This window comes from Pipistrellus kuhlii, unplaced genomic scaffold, assembly GCF_014108245.1.
Source record: "Pipistrellus kuhlii isolate mPipKuh1 unplaced genomic scaffold, mPipKuh1.p scaffold_m20_p_9, whole genome shotgun sequence".
NCBI lineage: Eukaryota > Metazoa > Chordata > Mammalia > Chiroptera > Vespertilionidae > Pipistrellus > Pipistrellus kuhlii.
In genome coordinates, this window is record NW_023425595.1 from 57,345,309 (window position 1) to 57,370,638 (window position 25,330).

At 39.5% G+C, this 25,330-nt stretch overlaps 2 protein-coding genes and 1 pseudogene across 4 annotated transcripts in view; all 3 read left to right on the plus strand.

Moving 5' to 3' along the window:
• GRIA4 (glutamate ionotropic receptor AMPA type subunit 4) overlaps positions 1–25,330 on the plus strand; it is a 388,414-nt gene that overhangs the window by 141,399 nt on the left and 221,685 nt on the right. The gene's annotated exons all lie outside the window — the stretch shown is intronic.
• Positions 10,504–11,319, plus strand: LOC118712663 (interferon lambda-3-like). Its single transcript, XM_036426597.1, has one exon. It carries the CDS (start codon positions 10,537–10,539, stop codon positions 11,131–11,133), a length of 597 nt encoding a protein of 198 aa, XP_036282490.1. The 5' UTR covers positions 10,504–10,536; the 3' UTR covers positions 11,134–11,319.
• On the plus strand, positions 19,058–20,120 carry LOC118713021 (annotated as a pseudogene).

Here is a 25,330-nt window from a genome sequence, read left to right on the forward strand (position 1 = left end):
AAAAAGAAACAAAAGAAATAAACTGCCCAATTGGTATGGCTCAATGTTGAGTGTCAACCCATGAACCAGGTCACGGTTGGATTGCAGATCAGGACACATGCCTGGATTATGGGCTCAATCCCTGGTGGGGATCATGTGGGGAGACAACTGGTTGATGATTCTTTTATCATTGATGTTTCTATTTCCTCTCTCCCTCCCCCTTCCTCTCTCTGAAATCAATCATATATTGTATATATAGTTATTTATTTATTTTTTAATATATAAGAAGAAGGCCCCATCTGGTACTTTCTAAGAATAGCTGCTTAAATGGCCATAACAAATGATGCTTTGGTGCATGGAGCCTCCCTTATATGAGTTGAGTTAAACTAAATTAAGTGTTGGGATGATCAGTTACATGTGCGTAGTAAGTGAATATACTCATAAACTATAAATTTTGGTAATCAAGATAAAACAGAACACAAATCATTGTAAAGAAAGTATACTATGTAAGTAACATAAGAAAAATTACAAAGAAAATTGATTGGGAGATTTAAAGAAAAAAGATCGCATATCAGATTTAGGACTATGACTGGATCACAAGGAGGAGGCTTTCAACAAGCGGAGAGGGAAGACATTCCAGGAAGAGATTGGATGGGTAAAGGGGAAGAGGTGGGAAGGTAAGTCTCAACATAAATGGCTAGCTGTTCACATTCTCTGGAATATAGGCGCTCCATACCCTGAGAAGCTTACATCTAGTAAGGGAACTATGAGCAAGTGGATAAGAACTGGGTCTAACTCTGCCTCCTCAGACCTCAAGCAGTAACTGACATATAATAAGTGTTTGGATACTATTAGATGAGAGGAAATGGCAGGGAGGTGAAATGAAATGACATGTTGGTAAATGTAGATGAAACACAATGTATAATGGTGCCTATGCTAATAACCATTATACAGTGAAGCCCAGCTCTGAGGCACATACAAGATTGCAGAGGTACCCAGAGGGCAGGTCATTTTTCTTAGACAGTTGTGGGGGGCTTCAGAAAGGAAAACATTTGTGCTGAGTAGATCTTTAAAAAAAATGGTTAAGAGATTTTGAGATGAAGTAGGGGGAGGAGGGCATTGTTTTGAAGGAAGCAGTGTAAACAAGTGTATATGTCATTCAAATGGTAAGTAACTCACTATGGCTCAAGAATAGAGGGATTGGGACTGTCTGATGAGTTTTTTAGAACAGATGAGACAGATAATGTTGGATTACGTAAGCCCCACCTAAGAATTTGGATTCTGTTCTCTAGGTAACAAGATGCCAATCGTTATTTTAAAATAGCATACTGATATGATACAAGTTTATGCTTTAGAAATATATGCTAAAGTAGAATGGAGAATGAACTGGAGGTGGTGAGATTTGGCATCCAAGAAAAAAAGCAGCCAAAAAAATTACAATGTGACACATAAACAAGAGAAAAAAAGCATAGTTAAACCTATATACATAAATGCCAAGGAGGTGTCAAGCTCATGAATCATCAGAGTAGGCTGACTTTAACCAAAGTTTGTCATTTGGGATTTGAGGCCAGATCTTATTTTAAAGATCCACACCCGCCTCACCCATTTTAACTTGAAAGTAACAAAAACAATATATAAACTACTGTTTACTTTAACTCATGGATTTCACATCTACTATGTATTTCAATTTGTGTTAAAGATACTAGTAAAAATATCAATATAGAAATATTCTTTATGTCATAATACATCATTTTTATTGCTATTTGATGTATTTGCATAATACATATTATGGAATATGGATGACCAAGTGCTATAGTTTGCTATAGTTTTATAATGCGTCAAACATCCTGATGCAAGAGTTTCATATATGATGACATCTTGCTTGTATTCCAGACTATTCTAGAGAGTTTGTCAGTAAAGTATACAAAAGAATTGATTCTACATTATGTCATTGACCTGTTTGGATTCACTTTTTGAATTAATACACCAGTTACATATTGTGTAGAATTCTAATAACTTCTATGAACTATTATAATGTAATGCCACTTAATGGGGAGGTTGGTGGACTATCCATTACATAGATAGTTGGAGTTTCATTTAGTAATTATTTTCTGTACTAAAAACAGCTTGCGAAAATATCATCTATATATACCATATTTTTCGGACCATAAGACGCACTTTTTTGCCCCCAGAAGTGGGGGGAAAAAGTCCCTGCATCTTATGGTCCAAATATAGCCTACACATATACTTTTAAAAAAAAGTTTTTTTACTTGCCCAGCTCTGTGTGGTCTCTGTTTGCTTGCCCAGCTCTAAAATGGTTCTAAATGCTGCTGTTTACTTTACAGGGTTGATTACATGTGTTTATGACTGTGATGTTGGGTTTTAATGCACATAAAATATTTTAGGACACTATTTGTTTCAGAATCTTTTTTTCTTCATTTCCCTTCTCTAAAAACTGGTGCGTCTTATGGTCCGGTGTGTCTTATGGTCCGAAAAATACAGTGTGTGTGTGTGTGTGTGTGTGTGTGTGTGTGTGTGTGTGTATATATATATAAAAGCCTAAGCACCGTTACAACCTGAAAACTGGATAACCAGCCGGTAGCTATGATGCACACTGACCACCAGGGGTCAGACGCTCAATGCAGGAGCTGCCTCTTGGTGATCAGTGCGCTCCCATAGCCAATCTTCTGTGGCTGGCCAACCTCCCACAGTCTTTGTCCCCAGCTGGCTGGCCCCGATCAGCCCCTGATCACTGGCCAGCCTGAGGGACCCCAACCATGCATGAATTTGTGCACCAGGCCTCTAGTTCAGTATATAATTCTAAGAGTTTCAATAACTTCATGACAGGTTTTACACAATGCAAAGCTATTGAAACAATAAAACTAAACTGTTCTGTACAGAGTTTGCTAGTAACCTTTACAAATGTAGTATTTATATGTTATGTCATGGACTAACACATGCAGTGCCTGTTGTGAGTGAGTCTTCTGATTTGGTTACTTAGTTCTGAAAAATTTTGCAATTTTATGAAGAAAAAATTTCTTCTAATGGCTTTTATTTAATATATGAAACAACAATTTGAACAATATTTTTTCCACTCTTGATGGTATATTTTTGCCAATTTTTACCTATTTTATCTCTTAGTTTGTCTAGATAAATATATTTGTAGAAGTTAAATTGATTAGATACTTGTTCACATTTATTAGCCCCTTCCCCAATTACCCAAACTTTAAATATGTTAATACATGGTTTAAGAATAGCCTCTGATTTAACTTTTTAAATAAACCGAATCATCCAATTTCTTTTTTCTGTTTCCTGGCTGCCAAGTAGTCTTGGAGAAAGACATACAGTAGGATACTTTTCTTCCATTACAAACTGACCCAGGCCCTCATTTCTACTTATCTCTAGTTAAAATCCTATTCGTTTTCCCAGTGCTCTTATTCCAAATATTTTATCTTTTATTTTTCCCAACTATAAAGCTGGACTTTCTCTACTCTTTTAATTTTCTGGAGATAGGAGTACTTTTACTGAGACCGTTTAACATGAGCTTTCTCAATTTTTATCAAAATCAAAGTGCTCTGTATACTCGTCCATTTCCTCCTGTGTGCTTTCTGCTTTAGGAAATAGTCATCGCCTTCAATAACCTACCAAATGAGCCCATGTTTTCTTTCAACCTCAAAGATCTTTCTCTTCAATTATCTAAACTTCCTCTTCAACCTTCAGTTTCTCCCCCTCCTCTTTCTATACACAGGACTGAAAATTTCCCAAACTATGATCAAACACTGAAGCACCCTTTATAATCTGAATTCACCTGAGCCATTATGCTGTCTCTCATCAGCACACAGTCATTGAAACATAATCCACAAAGCTCTTCCTGTATCTTTACTCTTTCATCCTCTGTATTTTCGGTTCTATCTACCCCTCTCTACAGAATTTAACCTCTTTAAAAATTAGCCTTTGGCTCTCCAAATCCAAAGATGTTCTTGATATTTCACACTCTTGAATGCTTCGTATTCTTTATGCTTTTAAATTTCTCTCTGGTTTCTGAAACTATTTTGTGTTCCTTTTGGAAACACTGTGCTCCCATGCTCATCAATACTTCATAGTCTTAGCCTTATAGACCTGCTCCTAAATATAGTATTCTCATTACTCACCTCTGCTCTCTCAACCTTCTCGCAGGAGCCAATGCTATTTTTGCCATTGTACTAACTATAATTTTGAACAGAATGAATCAGAAATCCCTATCTCTGCATGAGTTCATGCTAAAGCTTCAGTCACTTTTTTTTTTCCAACAAGTTCCTCTAAGCAGGTATAATTAACATTTGTAAATAAACCAACTTATATATGTTATTTTGGTAATTCTTGGGAGGTAGGCAATAAAATAATTAGGAATAAAGGATTATTATTTATGCATTGTGCTAAAGGATTATTATTTACGCATTGTGTTTTGCCTGTGGAAGATACACTATAAATATTTTAGATGATGCTAGAGATAGATAGATAGATAAATAGATAGATAGATAGATAGAAAGATTTATGTAATTATGTATTTGTATCTGTAAAATGTTAACATTATGCTAATTTTAATAAAGGGTTTATGGTTTTTTCTTGTATTATTTTTATTCTCAAACATTTCTAGAAGTTAAAATTATTACAAAATAAAAATTTCAAAAAGATGTGGAATGTAACTAAAGTTGGTTGGAGAGGGAATTTTATAGCTTTGAAGATATTTATTATAAAACAAGGAAACAAAACACAAATAAGTTGAGCTTTCAACTCAAGCTTAAAAACAAACAAACATCATAGTCAAACATGCAGAAAAGGGCAGAAAATAATATACATGATTAATAGTAAAGTTACAGGGAATTTTCACTTACCTGTTTATTGCCCAAAAGATGCACATTCTTTCCTTTATCTCCCTCTACTATTTGTTTCTTTCATCCATTTTTATTAGAATATTGACTATACTTTAAATGTGCCTTTCTCTGTCTTTACTATTGAAATTGCACTATCATTAAAGTACATGCATTTATGGGAAGATATGCCCTAGTTTAGAAGTTAAAGACAGTCTTTTCTGAGGCAGTGCTGTGAGTACCATGATTTAAGTGATGAGTACGATGCTCAAGGAAAAAGTGGGAGGAAGGTGGAAGAGAAACATGTGTAAAAATTTTGAAACAAAGAAAAAATAAGCATTCTCAAGAAAGTAGAGCGAAGTGAGAAATAAGAGATAAATACAAAAGAAAAATAGCCATAGTAAAAAAAAATAATAAAGATTGAGCAATAGTAAAAAAAGATTAAGAAACCAATAAAATGAAATACTACACATATCAAATTAGAAAATATCTTTGCTAATAACAATATCTACATTAATAGGAAATAAGCCTTCTTAACCATTTTTCATAATAATATTAATTTGCACAAGTTCTGTTGTACAAAACTACATTTAGAAATCCTATCTAATGAAGGAGTAATATGCAAATTGACCATCACTCCACACAAGATGGCTGCCCCCATGTGGTCAAAGATGGCTGCTCCCATGAGGACACAAGATGGCCACCACAAGATGGTCATCAGGGGAGGGAAGTTGGGAGAGACCCAGGCCTGTAGGGGAGGACAGTTGGGGGGGGGGACAGGCCTGCCGGGGAGGAAGTTGGGGGTTACTGGGCCAGTAGAGGAGGGCACTTGTGGGTGATCAGGCTGGCAAGAGAGGGTAGTTAGGGGTGACCAGGCTGGCATGGGAGGGCTGTTAGGGGTAATCTGGCTGGCAGGGGAGAAGTTTGGCATTGATCAGGCTGGCAGGGGAGTGGTTAGGGGTTGATCAGGCTGGCAGGCAGAAATGTTTAGGGTCAATCAGGTGAACGTTTGGGAGTCAGTTGTCCTGAATTATGAGAGGGAATTCTGACTGCCCCTTTAGGCCCAATCCCACCGAGGGGTCCCAGATTGAAGAAGGTGCAGGCTGGGCTGAGGTGCACTCCTTCCTTTTCCCCAACCATGCATGAATTTTATACATCGGCCTCTAGTTTTGGAAATAAAGATTCTATACTGAGAACTTCCACTTTTCAGAATTTTCTAAATTTCAGAATAATCTAAAATTTGCATGAAGGCTAATATAAAAATGTGATAGAAATAAGATGTTTATAATTATTTAGTAAGAAAAAGGAGAATTATTTCTTGAATCAGCACAGATCAAGTTAGCATCTTATGAATAGTATCTAACAATTCTATCATAAAATTATTCTTTTTCCTTATTTTAAAGATAAAAAAACAGTTTAATAAAAGCTAAGAAAGTTGTCCCAAATCATATGAAGAGTGAGTCAGAAATCTAAGACTTATGTAGTCTGGCAATAAAATGTGCTCACTGAATCACAATAGTGTGGTTATTGTGGGGTTGGATGCAGGTGGAAGAGGGATGGGGGGAGGTAAATGATGATATAAAATAAATAAAGAGGGAAAAAATTCATTTTTATAACAGCTAAAAAACACATATCGTTTAGCTATGCAATACCAGGATTTAAAAAATCATATTGTATCCACATACTTGCTATGAGGAATGATTCATATATTAAGACTATCTATATATATACAAAAGGCTAATGTGCAAAGTGTTCCCTCTGCAGTTCGACTGGGAGACCAGGAGCTTCATCACTTGCTATGACATGCACTGACTACCAGGGTGGGTGACGCGGAACAAAGGAAGGGGGCAGCTGTGGAAAGAAGGCCCTAGCTGGAAGGCCCTGTTGGCCCCGATTTCCAGCCAAGCCTAGGGACTCTTCCTGTGCATGAACTTCATGCGCTGAGCCTATAGTATCAGAAATAAACACTGATACTATACACCTCTCACAACCACATTAAATTTACAACTAAAATACATAAAAACTATCATAAAGAACCACCCAAAATTTGGCTCATTGGATGGCCTATAACTAGATAAGTAAAGAAGAAAGTACATCAAGACTCGTAGGATGGGTAGAGATATGGAACAGGCTGATCCAACACCCATGTGTAGCATCTTTTTAAATCTGGAGGGTTATCTCCACTGCAGAGACCTCCCCTGAGAAGCAAGGGGTCCCAGCCCCACACTAGACCCTCAGCCCAGGGTTCCAGAGCTGGGAAGAGAAGTCCCCATAACTCAGGGCTATAAAAATCAATGGGGATTGTGGTTGAGTAACACAGGGGTTGCTGGAGTCCTAGGAAGTTCCCCTTAAAAGGCTAGTGCAAAAACTTATGTGGTCCCACTTCCTCTGAGATATACCACCAGATGGTGGCTTTTGTGTATCCAGGGACATATGGGAGGATCTGGATTGTCATGTGTCAGGGCTGGAACTCGGGGGTGGCTTTCTTCCAGATGGAGATGCTCACATGGGTCATTGTTCCTGTGCTGGGACCTCCCCATCACAGAGCTGACTAGCAACCATATCTGAATTTCCATCAGCCTGGCCCACATTGTTTGCTCCACCCTGGTGATTCCCTGAGACTCTGCCCCACTCTATTTGCAGCCCTGGCCCAGCTGTTCGGCCTGAATGGCCTGCTCTGGCTCAGGCTTCAGACTTTCCCAAAGTATCTCAAAAAAGTAGAAACTGGCTTCATCATACTCCAAACCTATCAATGAGAAGCCCAAGACTCAGCACCAGCCTGGCTTTCCTCACAGTTGGTCCTCGCTTGAGCAGTTCCAAGCCCAATATAAATAACATTCATCTTCAGATATCTCTCTGTAGCTCCTGCCAGGCAGCCCCAGGCAATAACTGACTTTGCACCTCCCAACAGCCCCAGATACAGTGCACCTGGAGGACAGCTTCAAACCATAATAGATTATAACTCTACACATCCATAAGTGACACACTCAAGGGACAAACTCAGTGAGAAATAAAGCCCCACTGAAGCAAGTTCTGCTCCATATGGGTATCTCCTGCACAGCAGCTCTCCCACTGTAGTTAAAGCTGGGTCTTACAGCCAATTGGCCTGAAAGTTATGTCAATAGCAATCAAGGCTCAACTACAAGACTGTGCACATAAACCACACAGTGGTATACATAGACTTCCCAGATCAAGTGACTGGGGAGGCTGAGCCACTGGGCCCTACAGGACACCTACTACACAAGGCCACTCTACAAATTCAAGGAAACATAGCACTTCTACCTAATACATAGAAACAAACACAGAGAAGCAGCCAAAATGCAGAGACAAAGAAACATGTCAGAAATAAATGAAATGGAATCAAGCAAACAAAAATAATAACAACGATTATAATGTTGCTCAAGGATCTTAATGAAAGTTTCAAGGGACTTTGTAAAACTTTCAAGGATCTTAATGATAATTTTTAAAGACATGAAAAAGGACCAGTCAAAAATTAAGCATACACTAACTGAAATAAAGAATAACTTACACTGATTCAACAGCAGAGTAGAGCATCCCAAGAATCAAATCAATGATTTGGAAGCAAAAAAAAAAAAAAAAAATCCAATTAGAAGAGAAAAAAATGATTCCAAAAATATGAGCTTCTGTAAAAAGCCTTTAGGATAACTTCAAGCATACCACATTCACATTATGGGTGTTCCAGAAGAAGAAGAGAGAGGGCAAGATATTGAAAACCTATTTGAAGAAATAATTACAGAAATTACCCATACTTGGTGGAAGAAATAGTTTTACAAGTCCAGGGAATGCAGAGACTCCCAAATAAAAGGAACCTAAAGAGGACCACACCAAGACACATCATAATTAAAATGCTGAGTGTGCCAAAATCGGTTTGGCTCAGTGAATAGAGCATTGGTCTGAGGACTGAGAGGTCCCAGGTTCGATTCCGGTCAAGGGCATGTATATTGGTTGTGGGCACATCCCCAGTAGGGGTTGTGCAGGAGGCAGCTGGTCCATGATTCTATCTCATCAATGTTTTCTAACTATCCCTCTCGCTTCCTCTCTGTGAAAAATCAATAAAATATATATTTAAAAAAATAAATAAAATAAAATAAAATGTTAAGTGTGAAAAACAAAGAGAATCTTAAAAGCAGTTATCTACTGATACAAGGGAACACCCATACAACTGTCGGCTGATTTATTAATGGAAACTATGCAAGCCACAAGGGAATGGCAAGAAATATTCAAGGTAATGAATAGCAAGGTAATGAATAGTAATCAAGATTACTCCACTCAGCAAAGGTATCATTTAGAATTGTAGGTCAGAAAAACAGCTTCCCAGACAAGAGAAGGCTAAAGGAGTTCATTACGATGAAACCAGTATTACATTAAATGTTGAAAGGTTTTCTTTTTTAAACTATATATATAATTGATTTTTTACGGAGAGGAAGAGAGAGGGATAGAGAGTTAGAAACATCGATGAGGGAGAAACATCAATCAGCTGCCTCTTGCACACCCCTATTGGGGATGTGCCCACAACCAAGGTACATGCCCTTGACTGGAATCAAACCTGGGACCTTTCAGTCCACAGGCTGAAGTTCTATCCACTGAGCTAAACCGGTTTCAGCTGAAAGGTATTCTTTAAGAAGAGGAAGAAGAAAACCAAAAGTATGAACAATAAAATGGCAATAAATACATATGTATCAATAATTGAATCTAAAAAGCAAAGTAAATGAATAAGAAATCTAATGAATAAAATAGAATAAAAGACATAGAAATATGTAACAGATTGAGGAATCTCAGAAGGATGGAGTGTGGAGTATAGGAATAGGTTTACCAAAGATCTTATATGCAAATATATATTACTTATGGACACAGACAATAGATAGTGAAAGTCTGGGTGGGAACTGGGTAGAGAGAGGGTAATGGGAGAGGGAGGAGGAAAGGGGACTATCAATAATATTCTAAACAATAAAGATTTTTTTAAAATAACAAAGAATTTTTTTTTTTAATAAAAAAGGCTCTGTCCTAGCCTCTGCCTGTGGACTGAAGGGTCTCAGGTTCAATCCTGGTCAAGCACTTATGCCCAGGTTGTGGGCCCAATCCCAAGTAGGGGGCATGCAAGAGGCAGCCAATGATTCTCTCTCATCATTGATGTTTCTCTCCGCTCCCTTCCTCTCTGAAATCAATTTAAAGAAAAGAAAGAAAGATAAAAGAATGGAAGGAAGGAAGGAAGGAAGGAAGGAAGGAAGGAAGGAAGGAAGGAAGGAAGGAAGGAAGGAAAGAATGCATAAGATTCCATAAGAGGAATCTTTCTCTTATGACCTCACCTACTGAAGGTGAATCAGAGTCTGTATCAGTTTCTCTTTAGCTTTAGCTGCTCAACTGGCTCCAGGCCCCGCCCTGCAAAGGCTGGCCTTTCCCAATCTGGGGCCTCCCCTAGTGGCAGGTGCATTTTCACTTTTCCTACATCAGCTGGGATTGCCCCTCTGGCCAAGCTAAAAGCTGCACCATGGAGCCCAGTGTGGCATTCCATGTCAGCAGAGCTGCAAGTTCAGACATACAGACAGAACAGCAGGCTGAGACACAGAAGAAGAGACTGAGACCAGAGACACCAAACAAGGCTGGTGACACCAGGTGACAACCTCTGCATGGACACGTGGATGCCCATCTGCTGACAGAGACCAGAGAGCAGAGGCCAGAGACCAGGATGAAGCCTGACTGGGCTGTGTGGTGCACGCTGGTGCTGATGCTGATGGCCGCGGTGCTGAGCAGGACAGGAGCAGTTCCTGCCCCTCCGCCCCCCAGGAACCACCTGGGTGCCAGGGGCTGCCACATGGACCAGTTCAAGTCTCTGTCCCCGCAAGAGATGAAGGCCTTCAAGAGGGCCAAGGACGCCCTGGAAGAGTCCCTCCAGCTCAAGAACTGGCACTGCAGCTCCCGCTCACTCCTCAGGTCCCGGGACCTGAGGCAGCTGCAGGTGTGGGAGCGCCCTGTGGCCTTGGAGGCTGAGCTGGCCCTGACACTGAAGGTCCTGGGGACAGTGACGAACTCTACCCTGGGAGACATCCTGGACCAGCCCCTCCACACGCTGCAGTACATCCACTCCCAGCTTCAGGCCTGTGTCCCAGCTCAGGCCCCAGCAGGCCCCAGGGCCCGGGGCCACCTCCACCAGTGGCTGCATCGCCTGCGGGAGGCAGAGCAGAAGGAATCCCAGGACTGCCTTGAAGCCTTTGTCACATCCAACCTCTTCCGCCTCCTCACCCAGGACCTGAAATGTGTCGCTGCAGGAGACCTGTGTGCCTGACCTTGAGACCTGGCAGCCACCTATGCCCTCATCATGGATTTTATTTATGCATGCTCCAGTTTTTAATTTATTGTCACCCAACCAGTATTTATATATTTATATATTTATGTGTGTGACTTGTCAAACTCAGACCCGACAAAATATTTATTTTTTTTACTTTTGTAAAAATTTTGCAAATATAATAAATAATGAATACAATAAAATAAGTATTTATCAACTTATCTTGATATTAATAAAGAAAACTAAATGGGAAATCCAATATATTCTTGTGATATATGTGTATATACACTAAGTATGTATATATATGAATACTAGAAGCACAGTTCATGATTCTGTGAATGGGCATAGTCCAATTGGGTGGGCAGTTGGGGGAGAACAGGCCAGCGGGAGGGGGGGAGAGGGACAATTAGGGGTGAGCAGGCAGACAATGGGGATGTTTGGGAAGTTATCAGGTCAGCTGAAGGGGAAATTTAGGGGTGAGAAGGCTGCTGGGGACAATTAGGGGCGATCAGGCCAGCAAGGGAGGGCAGTTGGGGGCAAGAAGGCAAGCAGGGTGGGCAATTGATGGAGAGCAGGCCAGCAGGCAGAGTGGTTAGGGGCAATCAGGCAGGCAGGCAGGTGAACAGATAGAAGCCAGCAGTACCAGCTTGGGATATGGATGTCCGACTGTCCCTGAAGGATCCCATATTAGAGAGAGTGTAAGCTGGGTTGAGGCACATCAGCCCCATGCACAAATTTTGTGCACCAGGCCACTGTTATGTATATGTATATAAGTATATATGTATATGTGTATATACATATATATGAGTAGATAACAGGTAAGTGGTAAAGAGAGATATTTTTATAATCCAGATAGTATGTATCTGAATTTGAGGTTTACCACAAACCTGGGATTCAGAAGAATTTTATGGTAATTCAGTGAGATAATTCATGTAAACTGTTTAGCAGAATGCCAGGCACATAGTGATACTCAACAAAATATACACCTCTGATGTCAACATGTACACCTCACACTCTCTCTGACACCAGACGGCTACATAAAATGTCTTCGGTTTTGAAAAGTATAAATGATTTTTTTGAAAACCCAGAACCTTGCCCTAGCTGATTTGTCTCAGAGGAGAGAGCATCAGCTTGTGGATTGAAGGGCCCTGGGTTCCATTCTGGTCAAAGGGCATATGCCTGGGTTGCAAGCAAAACCCTGTAGGGAGCATGCAGGAGGCAGCCATCAATGATTCTCTCTCATCATTGTGGTTTCTGTGACTCTCTTCTTCTTTTTTCCTCTTTGAAATTAAAAATATATATATTTTTAAAAAAAGAAAAAAGAATGAAAAAACTCAGAACCTTGAGAGCTATGGACTGTGAGAGGGTGGAAAACTGGCTTAGGGACCCCCACTACAGTGCATGAATTTTCATACATCGAGCCTCTAGTGTTATACATAAAAACCATGTCCTTAACTGCATTAAAGGTGTTTGCTATTGGAATTAAAATTATAGGTGATTTTAACTTTATTATTTTTTTATTTTTATTTTTTTATTTTATTTTTTTATTAAATTATTATCTGTGTACATATTTTACCATTGACCCCCAGTCCCATACATACCCACTATCCCCAGAGTTGTGACCATTGGTTGTACTTATATGCATATATACAAGACCTTCTGATGATCTCTTATCTCCCTCAAATCTCCCTCCCCACCCCTCTTTTATTTGACAGCCTGCTAGTTGCTTTACTGTCTCTGTATCTATCTTTTGGTTCATCAGTTTATAATGTTCTTTATTATCCATAAATCAGTGAGGTCATGTGGTATTTCTCTTTCATTGACTGGCTTATTTCACTCACCATGATGTTCTGCAATTCCATCTTAGGTTGCTACAAATGATGAGAATTACTTCTTTTTTTATGGCAGCATAGTATTCCATTGTGCAGATATACCATGGTTTTTTTATTCAATCATCTGCTGAGGGGCACCTAGGCTGTTTCCAAATCCTAGCTATTGTTGGTTGTTATGTTATGAATATAGGGGTGCATATATCCTTTCTGATTGATGTTTCTAGTTTCTTTGAATATAATCCTAGGAGTGGTATTACTGGCTCAAATGGGAGTTCCATTTTCAGTTTTTTGAGGAAACTCCATACTGTTCTCCACAGTGGTTGCACCAGTCTGCATTCCCACCAGCAGTGCACAAGGGTTCCTTTTTCTCCCCATCCTCGCTAACACTTCTCGTTTGTTGATTTGTTGATGTTGGCCATTCTGACAGGTGTGAGATGGTACCACATTGTTGTTTTGATTTGCATCTCTCAGATAATTGGTGACTTTGAGCATGTTTTCATATGCCACTTGGCCTTCCTTCTGTCTTTTGAAAATATTCTATTTAGGTCCATACATTGCCCATTTTTTAATTGGATCATTCCTTTTCCTTTTATTTAGTTGTATAAGCTGTCTATAGATGTTGGAGATTAAACATTTATCAGTGATAACATTTGCAAAAATGTTCTCCCATACAGTGGACTTTCTTGTTGTTTTGTTGATGGTTTCTTTTGCTTTACAGAAGCTTTTTATTTTGATGTAATCCCTTTTGTTTATTTTCTCTTTAGCTTCCATTGCCCTAGGGGCAGTATCAGTGAAGAAGTTCTTTTGGCATATTTCTGAGATTTTGCTTCCTTTGGATGCGTCTAGTATTTTTATGGTTTCCCGTCTTATGTTTAAGTCCTGTATCCATTTGGAGTTTATTTTTGTGTATGGTGTAAGTTGGTGATCTAGTTTCATTCTTTTGCATGTATCTGTCCAATTTTCCCAACACCATTTATTGAAGAGACTGTCTTGATTCCATTGTATATTTGTGCCTCCTTTGTCAAATATTAATTGACCATAATGACTTGGGTTGATATCTGGGTTCTCTATACTGTTCCATTGATCTATATGATTTTAACTTTCTTCTTAATATTTATTTTTATTTTACAGTTGTTCTTCAGCGAATGTATTGCCTTTATTATGAGAATAGATAATTTTTCAAAGAAAGAGAGGTGGTACATAATAAATTTAAGACAATATTCTTTCAAAGTACAAACCTTTTAAAATGGCCACTTAGTTGTATGCTTCAATTAGTTGGAAGGTTTTACTTACATGGAATAATCTATGAAATAACCCAATTATTACAATCAAATGAGGACTAGAGTTGTTCACTGGCCATGAAGGTGAAATATTCTATTTTATATGTGTATATCTTGCCTTATATTCTCATATTTTATATAAAAAAGGCTATATTTATGTGATATAATTTTTAGTCAGCGGGTATTCAAAAAATTCTTCAAAGTTTTTTTTAACAAAGCCCAAAATAGCACATTATTCAAGGAATATTTTTTAAAAAAATTAATGGTTCAAATACCATTGCATTGAAGAATAAGTTTGTGGACTCGAGAGAAGGGAGGGCCTAAAATGTTAATGCTTGAGAGCTCAGTCTATATATTAACATGGCAGCAATTCTTTTCCATTATTTTAAACAAAGAGAAAATGCTGTACATGATTCCAAAAGTCTCCGTTTTTCTAACTCTTCAGTAGAAAGTAACAGAAAACTACTGCAGTTAGCATAAATGGGGTTTCTAGGTCCCAAGGAACCAAATACAGAGAAGATTTAGAAAGGGAAAGGAATCAGGAAGTGAAATCCTCCAGGCTGGGTTGGATTCTAGTCTGCTTCATTCATGTTTTTCAACATAGTTCCTTGGATTTCAAAGGCAAGTCAAAGACAGTTGATCCAGCCCAAGCTGGTTTTGCTTGGTGGATACAGCGTAGGCCTGTGGTCTGAAAGGTCCCAGGTTCGATTCCGGTCAAGGGCATGTACCGTGGTTGCGGGCACATCCCCATTAGGGGTGTGTGCAGGAGGCAACTGATCGATGTTTCTCTTCTGTCGATGTTTCTGAATCTCTATCCCTTTTCCTTCCTCTCTGTAAAAAATCAATAGTATATTAAAAGAAAAAAAAAGAAAGAAAGCAAAGAAAAGATAGTTACTCCACAGACTAAGCCAAAAGGAAATAAGTTGATTCTCTCAGTTTTCATTCAAAATATCTAGTTCCCTTTTACATGAAAATCCCATCAGTGTTGCAATGAAAGAAAGACAAATGGAAACCTGAAAAGTATCAGCAAAATGTTGCTACAACTGCACTAAAGAAAGTCTTTTTTGCATCAAATTGTGACTGGTGGGTGATGACAAGTGGATTTATTTTGAGAATCACAAATGCACAAAATCATGGGTTCATCGAGGGCAACCTTCAACATCGACTACAAGGCCAACTTGCTTTCGAAAGAAGAAAGTGATCTGCCTTTGGTGGGATCAGGAAGGTGTGGAGAATTATGAGATTCTAAATCCAGGTTTTTGACACATGCTTTGATTGTGAAACGACCAAAGTACAATAGAAGATATGGCAAAATAATTATGCTTCATGTAAATGCACCATCACACACTTCAAAACCAGTCAAAGAGATGTAAAAATATCTTCGTGGGAAGTATTAACTCACTTGCTGTATTCACCAGACCATGCTTCTTCACATTACCACTTGTTCCCATTGATGGCACACTCACTTTCTGTGCAGCCCTTCAAAACACACGAAAAAGTGGAAAATTGGGTCTCTGCATGGTTTGCCTTAAACAAGAAACGTTCTATTGGGATGGTACTCACAAATTACCTGAAAGATGGGGAAATGTGTAGCTAGCAATGGACATTACTTTGAATAAAGCACTTTTGATGTTTCTTTTGAAATTATCATGTTTTCTTTGATCACAAAATCCACATAATTAACCAATATATGATCATAGTAAGCTTTCCATAGAAGAATAATATTCACATTTTGATGCAATACCTCTAATTTATGGATTACGCCTTTCAATTCTTCAGCACGTTTGTGATAGCTATAGAATGTCTGCTTTCGATGGGTCCTCATCTGACTCAAGGAATTGCTTAGAAGAGTAAAAGTGTTCCAGTAATGACATTCGAGAGCATTGGCTAGTTCTCAAAGAGATGAGTGCCTCTCATCTGCCCTGTTACAGGGTCTCCTGTTGTGTGGTGGTCTCTTTTGCTTTAAAAGCCTTTCAGCTTTTATTATCCACAGTTTTTTTTATTAGGAATATGCACTTTACTATCAGAAACAGGGGGGAAAAGGCCCAAACACATAGGATCTATACCAATAATATAGGAATATGCAAATTGTCTGGGACACCATTACAATAACAGTTAATAATCACAAAGAAGACTGTATGGGGCAACAAGGCTGGCAGGGGGGTTGGTGAGGGATGACCAAATGACTGAACAGCAGACTGCATAGGGCGACCAGGCTGGCAGGGGGCAGTTGGGGTCAATCAGACCAGCAAGGTGCAAAGTAAGGGGCAACCAGAGAGGCAGACTGGGAGACAGTGAAGGCTGACCAGGCCAGCAGGAGGGGGCAGTTAGGGGCAACCTGGTTGGCAGGGTGGCAGTTAGGGACAATCAGACATCCAGGCAGTTGAGCAGTTAGGAGCCTGCAGTGCTGGTGTGTGAGAGGGATGTCCTATTGCCGGTTTAGGCCCGATTTCCAGGATAGGGACTAACCAGCAATCAGACACTCTCCATGGCCCCTTTCATCATTATTGTTTCCTTGGAACTGCTGAGGGGCTGGATTAAAACCTGCAAAAGCATCCCATAATGATCCTCTTAGTGTAAAAGGGCATCTTAGCTGTCCATCACTTGGTTCTACTACGCCCTTTATTCATACAAACTTACTACAGTTTCTTTGTTTTCCCGTAGTGACAGTCTACATTTTGTTTTTATCAGAAATGAATTTTTCTAGAAAAGCAAATTGTATACCTTTGTGTTTTTTTCTGAATTTCAAGGTTAATTTTATTTTATATTGGTGATTATTTAGTTGTTCATGTAAAGTAAAAGTTAATGCCTCTGTAGAGTTAGTTTATTCTCCAGCTCTGGCCAGTGTCACTCAATGGTTAGAGTGTGGATCCACACACCAAAGGGACACCAATCTGATTCTAGGTCAAGGGCACATACCTGGGTTGCATATTCAATCATGGCCCAAGTTGGGGTACATGCAGAAGGAAACCAATGGATGGATATCTTTCCCAATGATGTTTCTCTCTTTCTCTCTCTCTCTCTCTCTCTCTCTCTCTCTCTCTCTCTCTCTCTCTCTCTCTCTCTGTCTCTCTCTCTCTCTCTCTCTCTCTCTTTCCCTCCATCCCACCCCTCACTTCCACTTTCTCTAAATATCAATGGGGGAAATGTCTTCTTGTGAGGATTAACAAAAAAGAAATAAGAAAAACTTATTTAAATCCTATAGACAAAAAAAATTATATTTTTCATTGAGATTATTTTTATTTATAGGTAGGTTTATTTAACTCATATTTCTTTTATGTATCTTTCAGTCTATTAATGCGATTTTCTTTTATTTAATTTCCTTTCTTTATTTTGCTTAATCCTTTCACCTTTGCTCACTGTTCTTTTAAAAATCACTTAAAAACCCCACAAGAATCAGATCAGCAACAATACACAGTGTAACTCCTGCTTACTTTAAAGTTCCAGTGAACTCAAAGGCAAAGCATACCCAGGTAACCTAGAAAGAATGATGATAAAAAGTAAACGCTTGTTAATATGTGTGTGTGTGTGTGTATATATTGATATATATATATATGTATATTACATCTTTTGCTTTAGCTGCTCAATTGGCCCCAGGCCCCGCCCTGCACAGGCTGGCCTTTCCAAGCCTGGGGCCTCCCCTAGAGGCAGGTGTGTTTTCACTTTTCCTACATCAGTTGCATTGCCCCTCTGTCCAATAATATATATATATATATATATATATATATATATATATATATATATATATATATGTGTGTGTGTGTGTGTGTGTGTGTGTGTTTTATATATATATAATTATATATATATAATCATATATATGGTGATAACAGTATATATCTATGTAGATTATAGAAATTACCTTCCATAATTATAAGAATTAATAAGAAGTGTATCTGGGTCTGAGTTATCTTATCAGTTCCTATATTCATAACCCTTGACCTGTATAGTCTAGACTTCCGCTCTTCAGGGAAATTCATCTGGCCTATGCTTCATTACCTCAACAGCACTCTAGATATTTACTAATTAATCTCACAAATTAATAAGGAACTGGGTAATGGGAGGGTTACAGAAGCAGAAGGAAAGTGACATCACTAATACTCTCAACAATAGAGATTATTGTTTTTAAATAATTTTAAAAATGTTAAAAAGAAAAAAGTTCTGTCCTATAGGATTTAGTCTGCAGACTGAAGGTTCCCAGATATGATTCTGCTCAAGGACACATGTCCAGGTTGCAGGCTGGATAACCAGTAGATGGCATGCAGGACTCAGCCAATCAATGATTCTCTCTCATCATTGATGGCACTCTCTCTCTCCCTTCCTCTCTGAAGTCAATTTTTTAAAAAATATCTAACAAGTTTTGTTTAATGGGATTTGTTTTAAATGCTAGTCCTGGCATGTTGAGCAGTGCCTAATGCATAGTAGGCAGGCGTGGAGAGGTGAGTTATACTTGATGAATGAATGAATGCATTTCACCCTCTGGGCATGATCCCTGGAAGTCCTGGGCTTACACCTCAATTCTCAGCAGAGCCTCTTTTTCCTGCATCTGGAAAATTAAAGATGTTTGTCAAGTTGCCCGCCTCCCCTTCTTTTTCTCTTCCTGCTGAGTGGGGAAGAGAGGAAGAGCTGGTCTCCTCTCTTCATTCCAGGCTACTCTGCCTATCTGACTCTCTCCCACCCCCAGCAGCCTTCTGCCTTCCTCTTCTCCCCTCCCCTGACAGCCTCCCTCTTGGAGGTTCCAGGTTCTTTGTGGCAACCTCCCTAGAGGTGCCTTTCTCCTCCTCTCCCTGCCCTGGGGTATCCCACACAAAGGCAGGTCTCTATGTCCCCTACCCAGCAGGGCTCTGTGTCCTCCCTCTATGGGGCTGGGGCTGCCCTTATCTGCGAATCCTGGCATGACCTCACCTTCTGCAGGTGAATCAGAGTCTGTATCAGTTTCTCTTTCGCTTTAGCTGCTCAACTGGCTCCAGGCCCGGCCCTGCACAGGCCTTTCCCAGCCTGGGGCCTCCCCTAGTGGCAGGTGTGTTTTCACTTTTCCTACATCAGCTGGGATTGCCCCTCTGTCCAAGCTAAAAGCTGCACCATGGAGCCCAGTGTGGCATTCCATGTCAGCAGAGCTGCAAGTTCAGACATACAGACAGAACAGCAGCCTGAGACACAGAAGAGGAGACTGAGACCAGAGACACCAAACAAGGCTGGTGACACCCAGGTGACAGCCTCTCTGTGGACACTTGGACGCCCATCTGCTGACAGAGACCAGAGAGCAGAGGCCAGAGACCAGGATGAAGCCTGACTGGGCTGTGTGGTGCATGCTGGTGCTGATGCTGATGGCCGCAGTGCTGACCAGGACAGGAGCAGTTCCTGCCCCTACGGCCCCAGGAACAACCTGGGTGCCAGGGGCTGCCACATGGACCAGTTCAAGTCTCTGTCCCCGCAAGAGATGAAGGCCTTCAAGAGGGCCAAGGATGCCCTGGAAGAGTCCCTCCAGCTCAAGAACTGGCACTGCAGCTCCCGCTCACTCCTCAGGCCCCGGGACCTGAGGCAGCTGCAGGTGTGGGAGCGCCCTGTGGCCTTGGAGGCTGAGCTGGCCCTGACACTGAAGGTCCTGGGGACAGTGACGAACTCGACCCTGGGAGACATCCTGGACCAACCCCTCCACACGCTGCAGTACATCCACTCCCAGCTTCAGGCCTGTGTCCCAGCTCAGGCCCCAGCAGGCCCCAGAGCCCGGGGCCACCTCCACCAGTGGCTGCATCGCCTGTGGGAGGCAGAGCAGAAGGAATCCCAGGACTGCCTTGAAGCCTTTGTCACATCCAACCTCTTCCACCTCCTCAACCAGGACCTGAAATGTGTTGCTGCAGGACACCTGTGTTCCTGACCTTGAGACCTGGCAGCCACCTGTGTCCTCATCATGGATTTTATTTATGCATGCTCCATTTTTTAATTTATTGTCACCCAACCGCTATTTATACATTTATATATTTATGTGTGTGACTTGTCAAACTCAGACCAGACAAAATATTTATTTTTTTTACTTTTGTAAAAATTTTGCTACTAAATAATGAATACAATAAAATAAGTATTTATTAACTTATCTCAACATTAATAAAGAAAACTAAATGGGAAATCCAATATATTCTTATGATATATGTGTATATACATTAAGTATGTATATATATGAATACTTGAAGCACAGTTCATGATTCCATGAATGGGCATAGTCCAATTCGGTGTGCAGTTGGGGGAGAACAGGCCAGCAGCGGGGTTAGGGGGACTATTGGGGGTGAGCAGGCAGACAATGGGGAAAGTTGGGAAGTGATCAGGTCGGCTGAAGGAGAAATTTAGGGGTGAGAAGGCTGCTGGGGGACAATTTGGGGCAATCAGGCCAGCAAGGGAGGGCAGTTGGGGGCAAGAAAGCTATCAGGGTGGGCAATTGATGGAGAGCAGGCCAGCAGGTAGAGTGGTTAGGGGCAATCAGGCAGGCAGGCAGGTGAACAGATAGGAGCCAGCAGTCCCAGATTGGGATATGGATGTCCGACTGTCACTGAAGGATCCCATATTAGAGAGAGTGTAAGCTGGGTTGAGGGAAATCCGCCCCATGCACAAATTTTGTGCACCAGGCCACTGTTATGTGTATGTATATATGTATATGTGTATATGTGTATATGTGTATATACATATATATGAGTAGATAACAGATAAGTGGTAAAGAGAGATATTTTTATAATCCAGATAGTATGTATCTGAATTTGAGGTTTACCACAAACCTCAGAAGAATTTTATGGTAATTCAGTGAGATAATTCATGTAAACTGTTTAGCAGAATGCCAGGCACATAGTGATACTCAACAGCATATACACCTCCAATATCAACATGTACAACTCACACTCTCTCTGACACCAGACGGCTACATAAAATGTCCTTGGTTTTGAAAAGTATAAATGATTTTTTTGAAAACCCACAACCTTGCCCTAGCTGATTTGTCTCAGAGGAGAGAGCATCAGCTTGTGGATTGAAGGGTCCTGGTTCCATTCTGGTCAAAGGGCATATGCCTGGGTTGCAAGCAAAACCCCCTGTAGGGGGCATGCAGGAGGCAGCCATCAATGATTCTCTCTCATCATTGTGGTTTCTATGACTCTCTTCTTCTTTTTTCCTCTTTGAAATTAAAAAAATATATATATTTTTAAAAAAAGAAAAAAGAAAGAAAAAACCCAGAACCTTGAGAGCTATGGACTGTGAGAGGGCGGAGAACTGGCTGAGGGACCCCCACTACAGTGCATGAATTTTTATGCATCGAACTTCTAGTGTTATACATAAAAACCATGTCCTTAACTGCATTAAAGGTTTTTGTTATTGGAATAAAAATTATAGGTGATTTTAACTTTTATTTTTATTTTATTATTTAATTTATTTATTTAATTATTATCTGTGTACATATTTTACCATTGACCTCTTCCTTCCCATACATACCCACTCTCCCCAGAGTTTTGTGTCCATTGGTTGTACATATAAGCATATATACAAGTCCTTCTGTTGATCTCTTATCTCCCCCATATCACCTTCCCCACCCCACTGTTATTTGACAGTCTGCTTGTTGCTTTACTGTCTCTGTATCTATCTTTTGGTTCATCAGTTTATAATGTTCCTTATTATCCATAAATGAGTGAGGTCATGTGGTATTTCTCTTTCATTGACTGGCTTATTTCACTCACCATGATGTTCTGCAATTCCATCTTAGGTTGCTACAAATGATGAGAATTACTTCTTTTTTTATGGAAGCATAGTATTCCATTGTGTAGATATACCATGGTTTTTTGATCCAATCATCTGCTGAGGGGCACCTAGGCTGTTTCCAAATCCTAGCTATTATAGATTGTGCTGCTATGAACATAGGGGTGCATATATCCTTTCTGATTGGTGTTTCTAGTTTCTTGGGATGTATTCCTAGGAGTGGGATTACTGGATCAAATGGGAGTTCCATTTTCAGTTTTTTGAGGAAACTCCACACTGTTCTCCACAGTGGTTGCACCAGTCTGCATTCCCACCAGCAGTGCATGAGGGTTCCTTTTTCTCCACAACCTCGCTAACACTTGTCGTTTATTGACTTGTTGATGTTGGCCATTATAACAGGTGTGAGATGGTACCGCATTGTTTTTATTTGATTTGCATCTCTCAGGTAATTGGTGACTTTAAGCATGTTTTCATATGCCACTTTGCCTTCCTTCTCTCTTCTTTTGAAAATATTCTATTTAGGTCCATCCATTGCCCATTTTTTAATTGGATCATTCCTTTTCCTTTTATTTGGTTGTATAAACTGTCTGTAGATGTTGGAGATTAAACCTTTATCAGTGATAACATTTGCAAATATGTTCTCCCATACAGTGGACTTTCTTGTTGTTTTGTTGATGGTTTCTTTTGCTTTACAGAAGCTGTTTATTTTGATGTAATCCCATTTGTTTATTTTCTCTTTAGCTTCCATTGCCCTAGGGGCAGTATCAGTGAAGAAGTTCTTTTGGCATATTTCTGAGATTTTGCTTCCTTTGGATGCCTCTAGTATTTTTATGGTTTCCCGTCTTATGTTTAAGTCCTGTATCCATTTTGAGTTTCTTTTTGTGTATGGTGTAAGTTGGTGATCTAGTTTCATTCTTTTGCATGTATCTGTCCAATTTTCCCAACACCGTTTATTGAAGAGATTGTCTTGATTCCATTATATATTTGTGCCTCCTCTGTCAAGTATTAATTTAGCATAATGATTTGGGTTGATATCTGGGTTCTCTATTCTATTCCATTGATCTATATATTTTTAACTTTTTTCGTAATATTTATTTTTATTTTACAGTTGTTCTTCAGTGAATATATTGCCTTTATTATGAGAATAAATAATTTTTCAAAGAAAGAGAAGTGGTACATAATAAATTTAAGACAATATTCTTTCAAAGTACAAGCTTTTTAAAATGGCCACTTAGTTATATGCTTCAATTAGTCTGAAGGTTTTACTTACATGAAATAATCTATGAAATAACCCAATTATTGCAATCAAATGAGGACTAGAGTTGTTCACTCACCATGAAGGTGAAACATTCTATTTTATATGTGTATATCTTGCCTTATATTCTCATATTTTATATAAAGAAAGGCTATATTTATGTGATATAATTTTTAGTCAGCGAGTATTCAAAAAATTCTTCAAAGTTTTTTTAATGAAGCCCAAAATAGCACATTATTCAAGAAATAAATATTAAAAAAATTAATGGTTCAAATAACATTGCACTGAAGAATAAGTTCTTGGATTCGAAGGAGGGGAGGGCCTAAAATGTTAATGCTTGAGAGCCCATTCTATATATTAACATGGCAGTAATTCATTTCATTTGTTTTAATCAAAGGGAAAATGCTGTACATGATTCCAAAAGTCTCCGTTTTTCTAACTCTTCACTAGAAAGTAACAGAAAACTACTGCAGTTAGCATAAATGGGGTTTCTAGGTCCCAAGGAGCAGAATACAGAGAGAATTTAGGAAGGGAAAGGAATCGGGAAGTGAAATCCACCAGGCTGGGTTGGATTCTAGTCTGCTTCATTCATGTTTTTCTACATAGTTCCTTGGATTTCAAAGGCAAGTCAAAGACAGTTGATCCAGCCCTAGGTGGTTTTGCTTGGTGGATACAGCGTAGGCCTGTGGACTGAATGGTCCCAGGTTCGATTTCGGTCAAGGGCATGTACCTTGGTTATGGGCACATCCCCATTAGGGAGGTGTGCAGGACGCATCTGATCAATGTTTCTCTCCTGTCGATGTTTCTGAATCTCTATCCCTCTCCCTTCCTCTCTGTAAAAAATCAATAATATATTAAAAGAAAAAAAAAAGAAAGAAAGCAAAGAAAAGATAGTTACTCCACAGACTAAGCCAAAGGGAAATAAGTTTTGTCCTCTCAGTTTTCATTCAAAATTTTTAGTTCCCTTTTACATGAAAATCCCATCAGTGTTGCAATGAAAGAAAGAAAAATGGAAACCTGAAAAAGTTATCAGTAAAATGATGCTACAACTGCATGAAAGAAAGTCATTTTTCCATTGAATTGTGACTGGTGGGTGATGAAAAGTGGTTTTATTTTGAGAATTCCAAATGCACAAAATCATGAGTTCATCTAGGTCAACCATCAACATCAACTACAAGGCCAACTTGCTTTGGAAAGAAGGCAGTGCTCTTCCTTTGGTGGGATCAGGAAAGTGTGGTGAATTATGAGCTTCTAAAACCAGAAATTTGACACATGTTTTGACTGTGAAACTACGAAAATAGAACAGAAGACACAGCAAAGTAATTTTGCTTCATGTTGATGCTCCGTCACACACTTCAAAACCAGTCTAACATGCCATAAAAGATCTTGCCTAGGAAGTATTAACTCACTTGCTGTATTCATCAGACCATGCTTCTTCACATTACCACTTGTTCCCATTGATGGCACACACACTTTCTGCACAGCCCTTCAAAACACATGAAGAAGTGGAAAATTGGGGTCTCTGAATGGTTTGCCTTAAACAAGAAAAGTTCTATTGGGATGGTACCCACAAATTAACCGAAAGATGGGGAAATGTGCAGCTACCAATGGACATTACTTTGAAATAAAGCACTTTGATGTTTCTTTTGAAATTATACTATTTCTTTTATCACAAAATCCACATTATAACAAATATATGATCATAGTAAGCTTTCCATAGAAGAATAATATTCACATTTTTATGCAATACCACCAATTTATGGATTACGCATTTCAATTCTTCAGCACGTTTGTGAAAGCTACAGAAGTCTGCTTTCGATGGGTCCTCATCTGACTCAAGGAATGCTTAGAAGAGTAAAAGTGTTCCAGTAATGACATTCGAGAGCATTGGCTAGTTCTCAAAGAGATGAGTGCCTCTCATCTGCCCTGTTACAGGGTCTCCTGTTGTGTGGTGGTCTCTTTGCTTTTAAAAGCCTTTCAGCTTTTATTATCCACAGTTTCTTATTAGGAATATGCACTTTACTATCAGAAACAGGGGGAAAAGGCCCAAACACATAGGATCTATACCAATAATATAGGAATATGCAATTGTCTGGGACACC

What these genes read in the sequence shown, in the direction of transcription:
- LOC118712663 (XM_036426597.1), top strand. Translation starts at nt 10,537, where the DNA reads ATGAAGCCTGACTGGGCTGTGTGGTGCACGCTGGTGCTGATGCTGATG.